General features: G+C 45.1%; 1 protein-coding gene across 6 annotated transcripts in view; it reads right to left on the bottom strand.

Moving 5' to 3' along the window:
• LOC144600488 (transcriptional regulator ATRX-like) overlaps positions 1-12310 on the bottom strand; it is a 180897-nt gene extending 168587 nt beyond the window's left edge. The window contains exon 1 of one of the 6 annotated variants that reach the window (XM_078412131.1): positions 12175-12310. Coding sequence is in view for 2 of the 6 variants with exons in the window: in XM_078412128.1 (XP_078268254.1) it covers positions 11444-11474 (31 nt within the window). In the remaining 4 variants the exon portion in view is untranslated. Of the gene's footprint in view, positions 1-11443; positions 11570-12174 lie in introns of those variants that run through there. The other 5 variants (XM_078412132.1, XM_078412129.1, XM_078412127.1 and 2 more) reach the window with 5 other exon arrangements.
• Positions 12311-17057: the final 4747 nt, after the last annotated feature.

A 17057-nucleotide genomic window follows, 5' to 3' on the forward strand; every position in this document is an offset into this window, starting at 1 on the left:
TGATTTAGAAGAAAGGGAGTGGTTTAAGTGAAGACAACAAGATAGTTAAGGGAATAATAAAATTTTGTTTAGGAAGGTCTAAGCAATGCATTTGTGTTCATTATGTTTTCTTCCTCTTCGGCAACTCCTTGGGAGTCTCACCAGTTCAAAATGGCTGATGAGGTCAATGTGGAAGGTGCAAAGTCACAGGTGCAATAGGTGGTGCTGAACTTGGCAGGTTGTTTAGAAGCTGATCACACTGCTTCCACAGACTATGCTAAGTATCCAAGTATTCTAAATAAATGGACATCATTCCAAACTCTCCTACTTCATTGTGAAGCTCATGGCTTTCCACAAGTCACAGGATTCCTACACCAATTTGCAAGAGACCTACAGAAAACCCCTTGAAACATTTCCTGCAACAAGTGGGAAAGTCTTACCGCGATGGAGTTCGAGATGCCCATTTCAGGTTGTCGGATATCAACCAGCAAATCAAACCAACAGGGCATAATTACAGTTGCAGTGGCCAGGAACAGAACGCTGTCACAATTCACTTATCCTGCCAGTAAAATGAGTACAGAGACAGCTTGGAGCAATGACACTAATACTTTGGGGTGCTTGCTGCAGGTGTTCAGGTCTGACATGCAGGAGGGTGAACCAGTGGACTGTGGAGTGGGGCTGAAGTCTTGATCTTGAAACAGCTATCCTCACTTGGCAAAGGCCGACACACTGAAGGGGATAATGAATTTTGTCATCTGCTCCAACTAAGAAATGTGAAGTCGCCCACATTTGTTGAGGATCTTTATTGTCAGGCAGAGGGAACAGAAAGCATTACCTAGCAGGAACATGTTAGCAGAGGACTTCCTTTTTGTTGGTTTTTAGTCTATTCCAATGTTTGAGCTAGCAGAGTCAATGCTAACTTGAAGCACTATCTCTATGTGCACATCAGCAGGGATCAACTGCATATTGTAGTTGAACAAAGGAGGCTGTGGTGACCTTGGTTATGCATGGTATTGCAGTGAGAAAAAACAAGAACAATTGCTGGATGATGACACAACCCGATTTGAAACCAGTCTAAAATGAAAATCGGTCTGTTACAGACTTCTCAGTTCGAAAACGGACTTGCATACTATCATGTACCAGATAGACACAAATTCCAAGCTATGTTTGAGAAGGATGCATAATCCACCTTGATTGGAAACCAAAAGCTTGAGGTCAAAATGGGAAAGTACAGTAAATCCTTGTTATAATGGACCATATTGGGGGGGGGGGGGGGGGGGGGAGGGGAATGGTGTTCATTATTGCCCATTGTCCAAGGAAGGTATTTTCATTGTATTTAGTTGAGACAAAGAAATGCAGAGAATGGTTAATACACAAATGGACATTGAGTGCTGGAATAACTCAGCAGCATCTCCGGAGAACATGGATAGGTGATGTCTGAACCATTCGTCAGTCTGATTCAATCTGCTGGGTTACTCCAGCACTGTCATTTCACCGTAAACTTAGGTGCCAATGCCTGCACCAACGAACCCTTGTTCACCCACCACACGGCCCTATTGAAGTGACTGTTGTTATCGTAGCCCCACAGGGACAGCACGCTTTTTTCAGGCCGTTGCCACCGGCAGGACACCCTCTGTCATCATAAGGCTCACTCCCCTCACCAGAAGTCCTCTTCTTCCTTTGCTTTGGCCGCTCCACCACCTCCTCCTCCTCCCCCACAGTCGTGGGGGGACAAGCGGAAACTAGTGATAGGGGAGTAAACCTCATGGTGACCAAGCGCATCCTATTGTTGGCAGCGGCTTGAAGAAATCGCAGTCCCATGGAGCTACAATGTGAGCCGCAACTACAGCCGCATCAACCAGACCGTGCAGTAGGCGAAGGGCTCGCTGGTGCACCTTGCATGCTGGGTTTGGCATCGGAAGCCGGGGCTGTAAGGGGAGGGGGAGGCGGTGCAAGCCAGGCATGTTTCCTGGCAGGTCCATCTGCTATAATCGAAATCCATTATAAAGGGGTCCGTTAAAACAAGGGTTTACTTGATGATTACTGCTGCACCCAACATTCTCCTGGATTTGATATATAATGAAAATCATTACGGCTCTGCCTCTGAATGGACAGATTTCACGCTGTCACTTGAACATCTGGGAGGCAATAGTTGAGAAGAAACCAAGATAATATTCCCTGTGGCAGAAGGCAGATAATGCTCTTCTGAAAATACTACAATCGGATGCAAGCTTTCAAGATTATGGCATTTTCCAAGTCCTGACAAACCTCTTTCCAGATACAGGAGACATGGCTGTAAATTTGTTAGAGGTTTCCAAACTTCAGCCGGGTACTTTTTGCTTCCAAGGCCTTGTTTTTCAGCTGATATATGGTCTTATGAATTTGTCCATCTGGGGTGGCAGTGACAGTAGACTAGTCAGTTTGCTATTGGGTGAAGTTAAGGAACGATAATTGAGGAGTTCTTTCGTGGTTCCCAGCAGCATAGGCCCTAGGGCATTTGGTTTTTGAGCCACTTCATGGTATCTCGCATATCTGCACAAATGCCTTGGAACAGACCAGATGGAGCTGTTTAACAATATGTTGTTGGAGGTGAAAATATGAAGAGTGAAGTAAATATAAAAGATGGTCAGATTTTTCTTGCAATTAGAAGTGTAATTATTATTCACTGAAACCCAATTGTCAGAAACAAAATTAGAGCAATTGTGACATCAGGATTATTTGATAGAATTTTACAATTTTAATGTCAATACTGACTTCCAATTTTGATCCCCATGGGAATTGCTAAATAAACACATCACTAAACACTTGCTTAAACACAAGAACATTTGCTGCCAGTGTGCAAGACAAGAAGCGCATGTCAAGATGCACTCAGATTTACTTAACTTCCAATTGAATTTACAAATTAAACACATTTAAGTCATTAACTAAACAGCAGCAGGGATTTGGAATGGAGTCAGTCATATGCTCATCCTTGAAAGATAAAAAAATAAAAGAAATTAAAAATTGCACATGTTGGCCATCTAAAATAACAAAATGCACTCAGGCAATGCATCTGTGAGGAGCACAAATTTGTGAAGTTACAATTTTTTCACACTGAAGACCCTTTAACTGGAAATATTATTTATTTCCACAATTGCTACCTGACCTGATGGATAAATAATTCAGAGGATCCAATAAAAGGGAAGCAATTCTATCATAACATTGAACAATTTAATGTTAGATGTTGTGCTACTACAAAGATTTCTTCCAGACAAGTGATAATATGTGCTGAATCAAGATGGATTAAAACCTTTCAAATCATTCTAAATCACTGAGATTATCTAATGCTGAAGTTGTAGAATAGAAAATATAAATGGCAAATTATCCACGGGTCCTCTTATTTTTGATTGTAGGTTAACACTGCTGAATCTTCTGCATCCACTGAACCAAGTTGACCATAATTAAGGATCAAAACAGCATCAAAAATATGCACCAGGAGTGTCTAGTAGTCTATAACTGAACTTGATCCAAACAGGGAAAATACTATTCCCACCAAGTCAGGCAATCAGATCAGAACAAATGCCAGATTTGCTTGGATGGATCAGTTGGATAAAACCTGCTTGGCTGGATCAGTTAGTTTACTTACCAAATATCCAGTAAATCCATTCTGCACAGATTCCATTTGCTGGTTACAGCAAATGGAACAGAACAGACATTACATCTGCATGTTCCCCCAAGGATTATCCATGAATGCCCAGATTCTTGTAATGTGGACAAGGCAATAACTATCTTAGTTAAAGCAACTCCCCAAAGTAGAGGACAAGAACTACATTTTAAGCTCATGAAAATGGTCATCTCAAACAAGATTCTGGAACAACATGGAACCCTAGTTTCCAGAAAGATCAAAAACTGAAGAATTGAAAGTGACCATGACAGCCCTTCCAGGCCAGGCAGAGGTTCACATGCACCTCTATCCTCATCTAATGCATCCGATGTTCCCAATGTGGACTCCTGTGTATCAGCAAGACCAAGGGTAGACTCGACAACCATTTCACTGAACACTTGCACTTGATCTGCCGAGGCCTATTGGATCTCCTGGTTGCTAACCACTTTAACTCGCCTTTTCATTCTGATTTTTCTGCCCTGGGTCTCCCCCGTTGCCAGAGTGAGGCCATGCGCAGATTAGAAGATAACCTCATATTTTGCTTGGGTAGCTTACAACCCAGCGGTACGAACGTTGAATTCTCTAATTTAGATAACTTCTTCAAACATTTCCCTCTTCTTCTCCTTGCTTCCTTGGCTAGTTCTTTCAAAGTGCAAATCAGAAATACTATATTACAGATAATATCTCTTGGCTATTCATATTATTGATCTTTAATTGGTCAAGTTTATTTTACCTGTCACGAAGCAATCTTCAGCCAACTTGTTGCACTTTTACATGAAATTACATAATCACAGCTCACTGGATACAAAACTTGCAAGCCTTGAAGATATTCCATTCCGTTCCAGAAACAGCCATCCATGCATCACTGAGTTATTTCAATTCAGTAACATTGACATTTCCAAAATAAAGTCTTAAAATACATAATTCCTCCTGCCAATTACTACTGTCATCTATTCCCAATCAATAAAATTATAGAATACATGATCATCTGTGCCATGAAGCGGCACTTATTAATCAGTAACCTGCTTTCTACTTTTCATGTTCTGCCACAATTACTCAGTTCCTGGTCTCATCAGTCTTTGGGTAATACAGTTAGATTTCAAAGAATGGCAACCACAACCATCCCCCAAGTCAAGCAGCTCTCATAAAATGGAAACTGGGATGCATTCCGGTTGGAAATTCAGTGCAACGGAAAAGTTGCTGAAAGTCAATCTCAGCCCAAGGATATCAGTGGAAGATTTTGGGGTCTGCATTAAAAGGTAAAAAGCTGAGATATTTGCTTTCAATTGCAGTTCAATCCTTCAGGTGTTCAGATGTCTTGCTCTATGTGGAAATAATCTGGCTTACATTAATAAGCAGTGAAAAAAAAAGAAACACACCCAGCACACCAGGAAGTGAATATCCCAAGCAAGTCCACACACCAGCAAATAGAAATATCTCACTATCAACATTAAGCACATCACTGATTGGAATCTAAATCAACTACATGCAGACTATGACTTCAGTTAAGCTAGAGCTTTATATTCTGCAACAAGTGTCAACTACTGACTTCCCAAAGTCTTTACAAGATAGTTAGCAAGACAGCAATGTGATAGCAGCCCCTCCACCGCCTGTGCTTGCAACTCCAATGACATAGAATTAAAGACCACTTGATTGAGACCCCATCATTAACATAAACATCATTGCCTATAATGTCCGCAAACCACAGCAATGAGCATCATCTTCACATTAATAAGTCATGCAGACATTTTCAACAGCACCATCTATGCTGTTTAAAAGGACAAGGACTTAAAAGCCAATGGAACAGCACTACCTGCAAACTTTTGCCTCAAGTTAACCCACACTCTTACATGGAAATCTGTGATAATTTCTTCATAGTTTCTATCTACCAACCAAAAGTGCCAGAGAAATACCTTCAATGCGCAGATCGAATGCATAAGGAAACAGCGTACCAGCATCTTCAAGAATAATCAGAAATGTGAGCTTGTGCTGGCAGGCCAGCATTTGTAAGTCCTAAATGAAACAAAAATAAATTCGCAAAAGCCACTCAACTAAAAATATTTCCAATTCAGATTTCTTTTCTCACTTGTTTCGCAACATGTTAGTCAACAGAAGTCATTGACATTATTGAGTCAATTCATAAATAACTACACCAGTAAATAAAATTGCATTGTAGCCCACAAAAGGACACAAAGTGCTGAAGTATCAGGTCAGGCAGCAGATGATTTTATAAAATCACAGCTCACTGGGTACAACAAAACTTGCAAAAGTTAAATGGTTAGCAACAAGTAGATCCAGTAGGCCTCGACAGACCGAGCACAAGTGTTCAGCAAAACGGTCGCTGAGTCAACATTTGGTCTCGCCAACGTACAGGAGGCCAAATCGGGAACACCGGAAGCAGCAGATGAGGTTATGGGAGCTGCAAGTGAACAGAAATGTTGGAGCATGATCTGTTGGATGCAGAGGCTGATGAGGTGAGGACCTGAGGAACTCTATCCTTGTTCCATCTGGGGAGAGAGGGAGCAAGAGCAGATCTACAGGACAGACAAGATGCGGGTGAGATAACTATCTATGGCAGCAAGAGGGAAAGCATGTTTACTAAAGAAACAAGACATATCTGATGTCCTAGAATGGAAAGTCTCATCTTGAGAGCAGATGTGGCAAAGGAATTGAGAGCAGAGAATAGAGTTTTTGCAAGAGGCAGGGTGGGAGGATACAGGTCCAGATAACTGTGGCAGTCTCTAAGTTCATGGTAGACGTCAGTCAACAGACTTTCTGCTGTGTTGCCAACAGAGATCAAGAAAGGGGAACAGAGGTGTCGGAGATATTCCAGCTGAAGTTGAGGGCAGGATGGAAGTTAATGAAATGCAGCCCCAATACAGTCGATGTAGAAAGAGATGGTGGATGGAGCCAGTGAAACAAGGACTATTCAACGTACCCAACAAAAAGGCATAGCTGGGGCCTTTAACTTGGAAAAAGTGAGAGAAGCCAAAAGAGTTGTTGAGCACAAGGATAAGTTACTTGTGGAGGGAAATTGATTGGGTCTCTGTTGGAGGAAGAAACAGAGGGCTTCGAGATCTTCTGGGTGGGGGATGGAGGTGTAGAAGGACTGGACATCCATGGTGAAGATGAGGCAATGGAAGCCTAGTAATAGAAAGTTATTAAAGAGTTGAAGGGCATGTGAAATGTTTTGGACGTAGGTACGAAGGGACAAGGGGAGATAGTTCAGTACATGGAAATGAGCTGGCAGAAATGATGACCCTGTCAAAGCAGACCCGTTTGTGGATTTTGGGGGAGGAGATGCAAGTGGTCAGTGCCGGGCTGGGAATGATTCTACTGGCCAGTGTTCAGTCACTAGAAAATAAAGTGATGGACTTAAGGGCAAGGCTACTTTATCAAAGAGAGATGAGGGATTGCCAACCCAAAGGTTTTCCATCCATTGTATGGACAGAACAGAGGCAGCAGGAAAAGAGGATATGGCATCTGCCTCTTGGTAAACTCCTTATGGTGCTCAGATATAGTGGTCCTGTCCAACTCTTGCTCGCCACAGCTGGGACACATGGCAGTGAAGTGCCACCTCTTCTACCCGAGGGAATTCACCTCCATCATCATGACTGTACATCCCACCTCAGGCAGACCTTCACCTAGCACTGGAGGAACTGCACGCTGTGGTCAACAAACGCCAGTCGGCGTACCTCGATGCCTTTACCATCATAGCCAGGAACTTCAACAAAGCCAGCATGAAGAAATCACTCCAACTACCACCAGCACATGGCCTGCAGCACCTGAGGTGCAGACACCCTTGACCAGTGCTATACCACTATCAAGGATGCCCATTGCTCCATTCCTCGCCCTCACTTTGGGAAATCCGACCACTTGGGTGTGCTCCTTCTTCCTGCTCATTGGCAGCGAACGAAGAGTGCACCCTCAGCAGGGTGGACTGCACAAAGAGGGGGTCAGGGGAGGCAGAGAAACAACTCCAGGACTGCTTGGAGTTGGTAGATTAGGTGATATTCAAGGACTTGGAAACGGACCTGAATTAATACACCATATTTGTTACTGACTTCACAAGGAAGTGGGTGGAGGAGTGTGTTCCCACGAAAACCATCCAAGTGTCCATCAGCCAGAAGCCTTGGACGGACCAGGAGGTCCACATTCTTCTGAGGACCAGATCTTGGACATTTAAGTCTGGCTATGCAATCATACAAGTCCAGATACAACCTTGATAAGGCATTCAAAGGCTAAAAGAAGCTTTCCCTAAACAGGTGGATGTTGGGCAGCTGCAGCAGGGCTTGCACGCCATTACTTCCTACAAGGAGAAGCTACAGGGCAGCAAGCGACAACGAAGCATCACTCCCAGACCAGCTCAATGCGCTCTACGCAAGCTTTGATAGGGAGAATGATGTACCTTCCCAGGCCTCCATAGCCCATGATGATATTGCAGTCTCAATCACAGAGACCAATGTCAGAAGATCCTTCAGGAGAGTGAACGTTCAAAGCGTCAGGACCGGATGATACACCTGATCGTGTTCTTAAAACCTGTCCAAACCAACAAGCTGGAGTGTTTGCAGACATCTTCAACCTCTGATTACTGAGTTCTGCTTCCCATCTGCTTTAAAAGAGCATCAATAATACAACCAAGAAGAGCCCAAGAAGAGTACGGGCACGTGCCTCAGTACTCCACTTGGACAATAAAAACACATACGTCAGGCTGTCGTTCAGAGACTACCGCTCAGAATTCAACACCATCACCCCCTCCAAACTGGTCACCAAGCTCATAAAACTGGGTCTCTTCCTCATCAAGAGAACACAATCAGTATGATTGGCAACACTTCCTCCACAATAACCATCAGAACTGGAGCATCTCAATGACTGCAGTCAGCCACAGTTCCAACTCAATCTGCAAATTCGCAGGTGACACCACCATTGTTAGACGAATTACAGATGATGTTGAGTCAGAGTATAGGAGGGAGATTAATTGTCTGACTGAATGGTGCCAGAACAACCAAAGAATTAATTGTTGACTTAGGATGAGAAAGGTAAAGGATCAACAAACCTCTCTTCACTGATGGGGCAGTGATGGCGAGAGTCAAAAACGTCAAATTCCAGGGCGGGCATATCTCTGAAGATCTGTCCAGGACTCAGCATGTTGATGTAATCATAAAGAAAGCCCATCAATGCCTCTACTTCCTTAGATTTGGTAGGTCTATGAATACTCTCTTGAACATCTACAGGTGTATAGTAGATAGCATATTGACTGGTTGGGCACATAAAAATGCACAGTACCATAGCAAAACACAGGGAGACAGAAGTAGACATGCATAAAGTGGAATTGATTCAATTTGATTGAAGCTGGATTATAAATCTAAAAGTGCAAAAATAGAATTGTATTCCTAGTGGCTCAGATCCAGATCACAAAACACTCCATAATGATAAAGTACCTATTGAAATGCAGTTGCTATTGTGAAGTAGCAAATACATAAATCAATTTACACAATTGTCATCAATATTATCTGCGCATTATCAGTGATATGAATTAGAAAAACTGGTTCTAAAATTTGGCCATGATTCAAGGCCAGATCTTCTTTGGATTATTTATGTATACTGCAGACTTAGTTTAATATCATTTGAAAGTACAAGTAATATAGAATTCACAGCCAGGGTTCAGTGGCGATTTTTATAATAGAAGAGAGAGATTTAAATGGTAAAAGACAGAATGCGTTGTTCACATTAAGATGCAGAAGCAAGATTATTGGGAGCAGCAGTAGAGATGGGTTAGTGGCAGCTCATCAAGCTTCAAAGACTAACAGCAGCAATGTTTGGTATTTTTCTTCAGACAAGCAATATGAATGTTGGAACTCATCCCTTCCCACCCAAACCACCCCTTGCATCTCCTCCAATCTCATCCACTGCCTCCGCTGTTCCAGGTGTCCACTTCTCTACATCGGCGAGACCAAGCGCAGGCTCGGCGATCATTTCGCTGAACACCTCCGCTCAGTCTGTCTTAACCTACATGATCTCGCGGTGGCTCACCACTTCAACTCCCCCTCCCATTCCCAATTTGACCTTTCTGTCCTGGGCCTCCTCCATTGTCAGAGTGAGGCCCAGAGTAATTGGAGGAACAGCACCACATATTTCACTCGGGTAGTTTACACCCCAGCGGTATGAACATTGACTTCTCTAACTTCAGATAGCCCTTGCTTTCCCTCTCTATCCCCTCCCCTTCCAATTCTTCTACTAGTCTTACTGTCTCTGACTACATTCTATCTTTGCCCTTCCCCCTCCCAACATCAGTCTGAAGAAGGGTCTCAACCCGAAACGTCACCCATTCCTTCTCTCCAGGGATGCTAACTGACCTGCTGAGTTACTCCAGCATTTTGTGTCTACCTTCGATTTAAACCAGCATCTGCATTTATTTCCGACACAATAAGGATGTTGGTGTATTTTGCAAACATTCACTACCTAAGCTTACAGCAGAATGTTCACACTTCTAGTTTTTGCCAAATTGCTTTCAGCTAGTCTGCATCGGTTTGCAAACATCCTTTCACTTTCTGCTTCTGAAGAAGGGTCCCCATCCAAATGTTGAGTTTTCCTGCACTTGTCTTTCTGTGATTTAATGGCGGTGAGATTGGCTTTGGGATTAACTGGCTTCAGTAAAATTGAAAAGTAAAAGTAAAGAATGAGTGTGAACAGGTGATCGGTGGTCAGTATGGACTCAATGGGTCAAAGGGCCTGTAACCATGCTGTATCTCTAAAAATTAAACTTAAAAAATATTAATTTATGAGAGGCATGGATAGGGTAGTCTTTTGTCCCCCAGGGAAATGTAAAATACTAAAGGACATTTATGATTTATGGAGGATCCTTTATAAATAGAGGAATACAAAAATACATGAAATACAAGTCAAAGTTAAACATTTTTCAATATGCGAACAGAAAATTATCCCCGAGTCATTGTTTTTCTGAAGCCTTTCAAATAACATGGGAATTAATAATCTGTACACTTTCACACAATCTTACAAAAAAGACTAGCACATCTTTGTTAAAACTATGGACACTTATTCGGTTTTTAGTTTTACTATATTGCAAGTTTCTCAATGGAATTAACGTTTGGCTACTCACTTCAAGTCACAAAACAGCCACAAGTGAATTGAAGATCTAATTTTTTTTTAAATTTGGTATAATAAAAAAGAACATGGTATGCGGTTTGAGCGGGGCCAATCAACCTAACCTGCAAGCTGCTACCTGGCGGCAACCGATTAGGTTCCAAAGTGGTGAATCGGCAGTGACCTGCTGATGTGACATGTGTTGATCGTTGGGCCCAGACGCGGCGAGGACATACCAAATCCGTTATATACGCGTGTGAAGGAATTATTTCCGGATGAACTGTCTGCCCGGCTGAGTGTTTCCAGCAATTACTGTTCTGATATTAAGATTTCCAGCATCTGCATTTTTTTCTAAAATATTCACCAGTGCTGTGTGGGTGTACAGCAAGAAAACATGGGCGCTCAACAACTGATTTCCTTCCATAGCTCCAACTTTACCTTCCTGGATGTGAATTATAATGAGTGGGAAGCATGCGGAGAACGTGGTTGGGAAAGGATGGGGTGGAGAATACTGAGTGCGTCAGGCGGCAAGTCGCCATTTTTATTTTAAGATGCGGCCTTGAGGGGCAGGAGGATGGGGGGGGGGTATCACTTTGATGGCGGATCCAGGCGAGGAGGGGAGGGGCGACACCCGCTCTTACTTCCTTCATTCCTCCTCCCTCCCACCACTTCCTCGCACCGCCGCCGTACAAACCCGACAAACGTATGGCTTTTCACCTAGAAAGTACCTCCGCGGCTCTGCTGTCATCGCTCCCGCGGCTCCTGGGAGGTGCGGCTTTCTGCTCTCATCCGCGGCGTTGGCTTCTCACTGACACTCTTCGCTCGCCCCCCACCCACCCCAAGCCCCTGCCCCGAGCCCCTGAGCCGCCCTAGAGTCCGAGCACACAATGACGTGCCATCGCTCTCTGACTCTGCCCCCGCCGTCCTCCCTCCTGTCCGCGCGCTCCCGCTCTGCTCCCGCCTGCGCGCTCCCGCTCCGCTCGCACACGCCCGCGCGCTCCCGCTCTACTCCCTTCCGCGCGCCCCCGCTCTGCTCCCGCCCGCGCGCTCCCGCTGTTCCCGCCCGCGCGCTCCCGCTGTTCCCGCCCGCGCGCTCCCGTTCTCCTCCTCCCGCCCGCTCCCGTTCTCCTCCGCCCGCCCGCGCGCTCCCGCTCTACTCCCTCCCGCGCGCTCCTGTTCTCCTCTCTCCCGCGCGCTCCCGCTCTCCTCACGCTCCCGCCCGCGCGCCGACCGACCGCCGCTCGCTCCTGGCGCCAGCACCAACCACACCCCCGCCTGCCCTTCCAATTGGCCCCTCCGCCTCCAGTATCCTCCTCGCCCATTGGTCTCTCCCAAGGGCATGTGCGGCCTAGCTCCCTTCGCCGCTTCACCTTCAGCGCTCGGGGAAACGGGGCGTCACGCCGCTGACGACCCGCACTGGCTCACATGCCCCCATAACCCTCACTCACCATATCACCCTCCGGACCGATGTTGCCCGCGCCTCCTGCACTCAGTCAGGTCATTCTGACTGGAGGTGCCCCCATGGCCGTGAAGAAAGGGAGGCTGTTCCTATGGCGACCACGACGGCCGGCGACCAACGTCATGTGACCAGCCGTCTGCTCCAATCGGAAGGCGGGTTCCGCCGATGACATCATGGAGGAGCCTCCCGGCAGTGTCGCGTCGTGCTACTGGCTGCGCTCGCCGCTTCAAGGCGCTCATTGGTCGCAATTGACATAACCCTGGTAACCGCGTTGCCATGGGAACAGGGGGGTAGTGATGTGGTGGAGCATAGAATGGAATATTAGAAAATATTTTTAGATTTATGGGACATAATGCTGAGATGATTCACTCTCTGCCTTTATTGTCAAATTAATAAGTGTTGTGTTTTAGATACAAAAATAGGCCATTCATCCCCTCCAGCCTGCTCTGCCATTCAACCAACCCATAACTTGTCTTCTACCTCAACACCACTTTCCTAATCTATCCTCTTTTTTTCGTTACGTGGAGGGAGGAATTGCAGATGCTGGTTTAAGCAAAAATAGACACAAAAATCTGGAGTAACTCAGTAGGACAGGCAGCATCTCTGGAGAGACGGAATGGGTGACTTTTCGGGATGGGTCCGAAGAAGGGTCTCCACCCCAAATGTCACCCATTCCTTCTCTCCAGAGACGCTGCCTGTCCTGCTGAGTTATTCCAGCTTTTTGTGTCTATCTTTTCTTTTTTCCTTAATTCCTCTGTTAAATAAAAAGCAGTTTATCTCCATTTTGAATCTAGTCAATGACTGCAACTTTGTGCCCTTTAGAAAAGGCACTCCAAAAATTTGCCATGAAGGAATTTCTCCTCATTCCAGTTTTAAATGGCCACGTCCTTAGTTTGCCCCTATTTGTTGTCACTCCTATTTGTAAACTCCACAGCTGAGGTGAAAACAATCCCGTATCAACCATGTCAAAGCCATTAAGATTTCTATATGGTTTAATGAAGTCACCTCTCTTCTAAACTTTGGAGAATGGAGCCTGAACCTACTCAACATCTCTTTAGAAGATAGACACAAAAAAAGCTGGAGTAACTTAGCGAGTCAGACAGCATCTCTGGAGAAAAGGAATAGATGACGTTTTGGGTCAAACCCCTTCTTCAGCATCAGCAGTTCCTTCTGTAACATTTCTTCATATTGACAGACTCACCATCCAATGAACCAGTCAGATGTATCCTCACTGCATTCCCCTTATGTAAGTATATCCTTTAGGAAAAGACCAAAATACTCCAGGTATGGTCTTACCAAGGCCCCTTATAATTAAAGTAATAAATTATAAACTAATACTTGAACTCCAATCTTATAACAATTAAGCCATCATGCCAATTGCTTTTCTAATTGCCTGTTGCACCAGAATAACCATACTGGTGTTAATATTGGCATATTTAATAGGGATTTCATTGGTACAAAGAAGATGCATATTTGTAGATGGGAATCTGCATTTTTCCTGTACTTTCCAAGACGCTCACCCGACGATGTGGAAAGATAAAAACATGAGTGGAGGAGTGTGAAAGAAAAATACCATCTTCATATACCTGAGTGTGGCATCAGATGATGAGAAGAAAACAAACTGTTGAGTTTAAATGGTAATCCAAGAGCAATTGCCTCAAAGTGGTGCTGACTAAGTAGTGAGCTGTATTGATTCAGGAATCTGACAACAGTGAGGAAGAACCTGTTATTAAGTCTGGGTGTCTGAGCTTTCAGGTTCTTGTAGCTACTTCAAGAAGGTGAAGAAAAGGAACTAGCCACGGTAATAGGCATCCTTGACAATACTTCCAGCCCTCCTGATGCAATGCACTGCGAAGATGGACTGGGTAAAGAAAGTGACAAGCCTGTGATGGACTGGGCAATGTTCACCACTCTCTGGTGGGAGAGCGGTCAAGAGCAGAGCAGATGCCATACCAGGCGCAGATGTATCCAATCAGAATACTTTCTTTTGCACATCTGTCGAAGTTCGAATGAATCCTTGTGATAGAGTTGCCAACTGTCCCGTATTAGCCAGGATATCCCATATTTTGTGCTAAATTGGGCTTGTCCCGTATTAGTTCCGGAGGGCGCTGTAGGCCCGGACGCTGTAGGCCCAGACATTGTAGGTCTGGACAGTGTAGCAGGGAAAAAACTGCGGACGCTGGTTAAAATCTGTGCCTACCTTCCGGAGAGTGTAGGTGTGGACAGTGTAGGCCCGGAAGTCCGGGCACAGCAACCCGCCTCACGGCTGCCATTGGTGGAGCAGGAGCATGTGGCCGCTGGCTGGGTGAGGTCATATGGGACACAGGGCGGTGACATCACCTTGTCCTGTATTTGGGAGTGCTACAGTTGGCACCCCTAAGTGCTGGAGTAACTCAGCGGGTCAGGCAGCATCTCTGAAGAACATGGATAAGTGACGTTTTGGGTCAGGACCCTTCTTCACATTGTACTAAAAGAAATACATTAAGACCAACTAAAATATGGTTGGCACAGTAGTAGAGTTGCTGTCTTACAGTCGCAGAGACCTGGGTTTGATCCTGATCTCTGGTGCTGTCTGTACAGAGTTTGTATGCTCTCTCTGTGACCACAGAGATTTACTCCGGGTGCTCTGCTTTCCTCCCACATACCAAAGACTTGCAGGTTTGTAAGTTAGTTGCTTCTGTAAATTGTCCCTAGTGTAGGTTAGGGAATGGGTAATTGCTGGTCAGCATTGACTCGGTGGGCCGAAGGGCCCATTTCCATGCTGTCTCTCCAAACTAGAGACTAAATTGTAATTGCCCTAAAAAAGGCCATGAATATTAAACTCTAACTTTAACACTAATTTAACCAGGGAATATAACTAGGTCTAAACAGTGCTGGAGGTACTCAGTGGGTCAGGCACCATCTGTCTGAACACAAAGGAGATGGACAGACATTTTGGATTAGGAACCTTCTTCAGACTGATGGATTAGGGCAGAGAAAGAAGGGGGAGTGATGGGAGCAAGACAAAGCCTGGCGAGTGATAGGTGGATACAGGTGAGGGAAATATAGGACTTGGGGATGAGATGAGTGTAGAGGAGGAGGATCAGTGACTGAGGTGTTGGGGAAGTGTACACCAGGGTGGGGGTTAGGGTTGCCAACTGTCCCATATTAGCCTGGACAACCCGTAGTTTGGGCTAAATTGGTTTGTCCCGTACGGGACCGCCCTTGTCCCGTATTAGTAGGGTTGCCAACTTCCTCACTCCCAAATAAGGGACAAAGGGTGGCATCATCGCCCCACTTTACCTCACCCAGCCAGCGGCCACGTGCTCCCGCTCCACTAATGGCGGTCGCCCTGGCCGGGAGGCAGGTTGCCAAGCAACATCCGTTAGGCGGCGCCCGGGCCTCCAGACCTAGACTGTCCGGAGCTCAAATGTTGGAAACCTAGTGTCGAGACCTACAGCTTCCGGTCCTACAGTGCTCCCTGGGCCTAATACGGTATTATTACGTACCGGGGCCTACTCTTGGATGATCTGGATGCTTAGGAACTTGAAGATGTTGGCCATCTCTTCAGCAGCTTCGTTGATGAGTACAGGGTTGTGTTCTTTAGTTCACAACCAACTCTTTATCTTGCTAACATTAAGGGGGCAGGTTATTGTCCTGACACCATGACACTAGGCTCTCAATCTTTTTCCTGTACTTTGTCTCATTATTGTTGTAGAACTGACTGATAACAGTGGTATCATCTTACTAATCTTTCAAGGGACTTTATTATTGTTGATGTTAGAACTATTAAGCAGTGCAGTTGGGACTGAAATAATGGAAGCTTCCTTGAAGTAGATGGGGACGGAAGACTTCAAGTGAGGACGCCGAAGTCTGTTGGCAATTGATATGAACCTGAATCGTATTCCCCCTGGGTAGTCTACAACCCAGTGACATGAACTTTATAAATGATACATATAACATTAAATTCTCCAATCTCAGGTGAGCTGCTCCCCCTCAGTCTCTTTCTGTCTCCTGATCTGCCCGGATGGTCGTTTTTTTACAACCACCTCCATCCCCTATCATCCAATCCCCTATCTGCCTATCACCCACACACCCCTCCCACAGGCCTCCTTACACCCTCCCTTTCATTCACGACAGTCCACGATCCTTATCTGGTTCCACCCTTCCATTCTTATCAGATTCCATAATCAGAAGTCTTTTGTTGGCACTTCTGAACCCTTCCCAGCCCCTGATGTTATCTCCATCTTCCCTCCCTCACTTGACTCTATCTTACCCTCTCCCCCTCCCCCCCCCCCCCCCCCACCACCACCTCTCCACTTCATTCTTTCAGTCAAAAAAATCAATTTCCCACTATAAGTGCTGCGTAATCGATTGAATTCCTCTAGTAGTTTGTTTTTTTGCTCCTGATTCCAGCATCTGTCATCTCTTGTGTCTCTGAACAAAAAGTGTTGCTTTACTCTGGATGTTTCTAATAGATTGAATCACAGTGGATATCCAGATGTCCTGCTTTGCTGGAATCTTTACTGCTGTTTCATCATCCAAATATTTAACTGTTTCATCATTTTTTTAATGTTTTTTTATGTCTACTCTCATTCATGTTTAACTTTTTTCTGCTTTTCTTTTATTAATGTTTTGAAAATGGAAAACATTTCTAAAAGCTCATGAAGATTATTGCTGAGCTTGATGGTAAAGTTGATGGATGCCACTCTGATCCCTCTCACTGGCTGACAAGCCAGGCGAGGCCAATCCCCAGCATCACTGGTAACAGCTGGGTCCAATTAGCTAACATCGAATTGCCCTCTTGAACCTTGTCAGGTACTCCTTAAAAAAACCCAGATATTCAGGGGAGAGGGAGAGGGAGAAAATGGGGGTCCCATCTTGGTAGCTGTA

This window comes from Rhinoraja longicauda, chromosome 15 (genome assembly GCF_053455715.1).
Source record: "Rhinoraja longicauda isolate Sanriku21f chromosome 15, sRhiLon1.1, whole genome shotgun sequence".
NCBI lineage: Eukaryota > Metazoa > Chordata > Chondrichthyes > Rajiformes > Arhynchobatidae > Rhinoraja > Rhinoraja longicauda.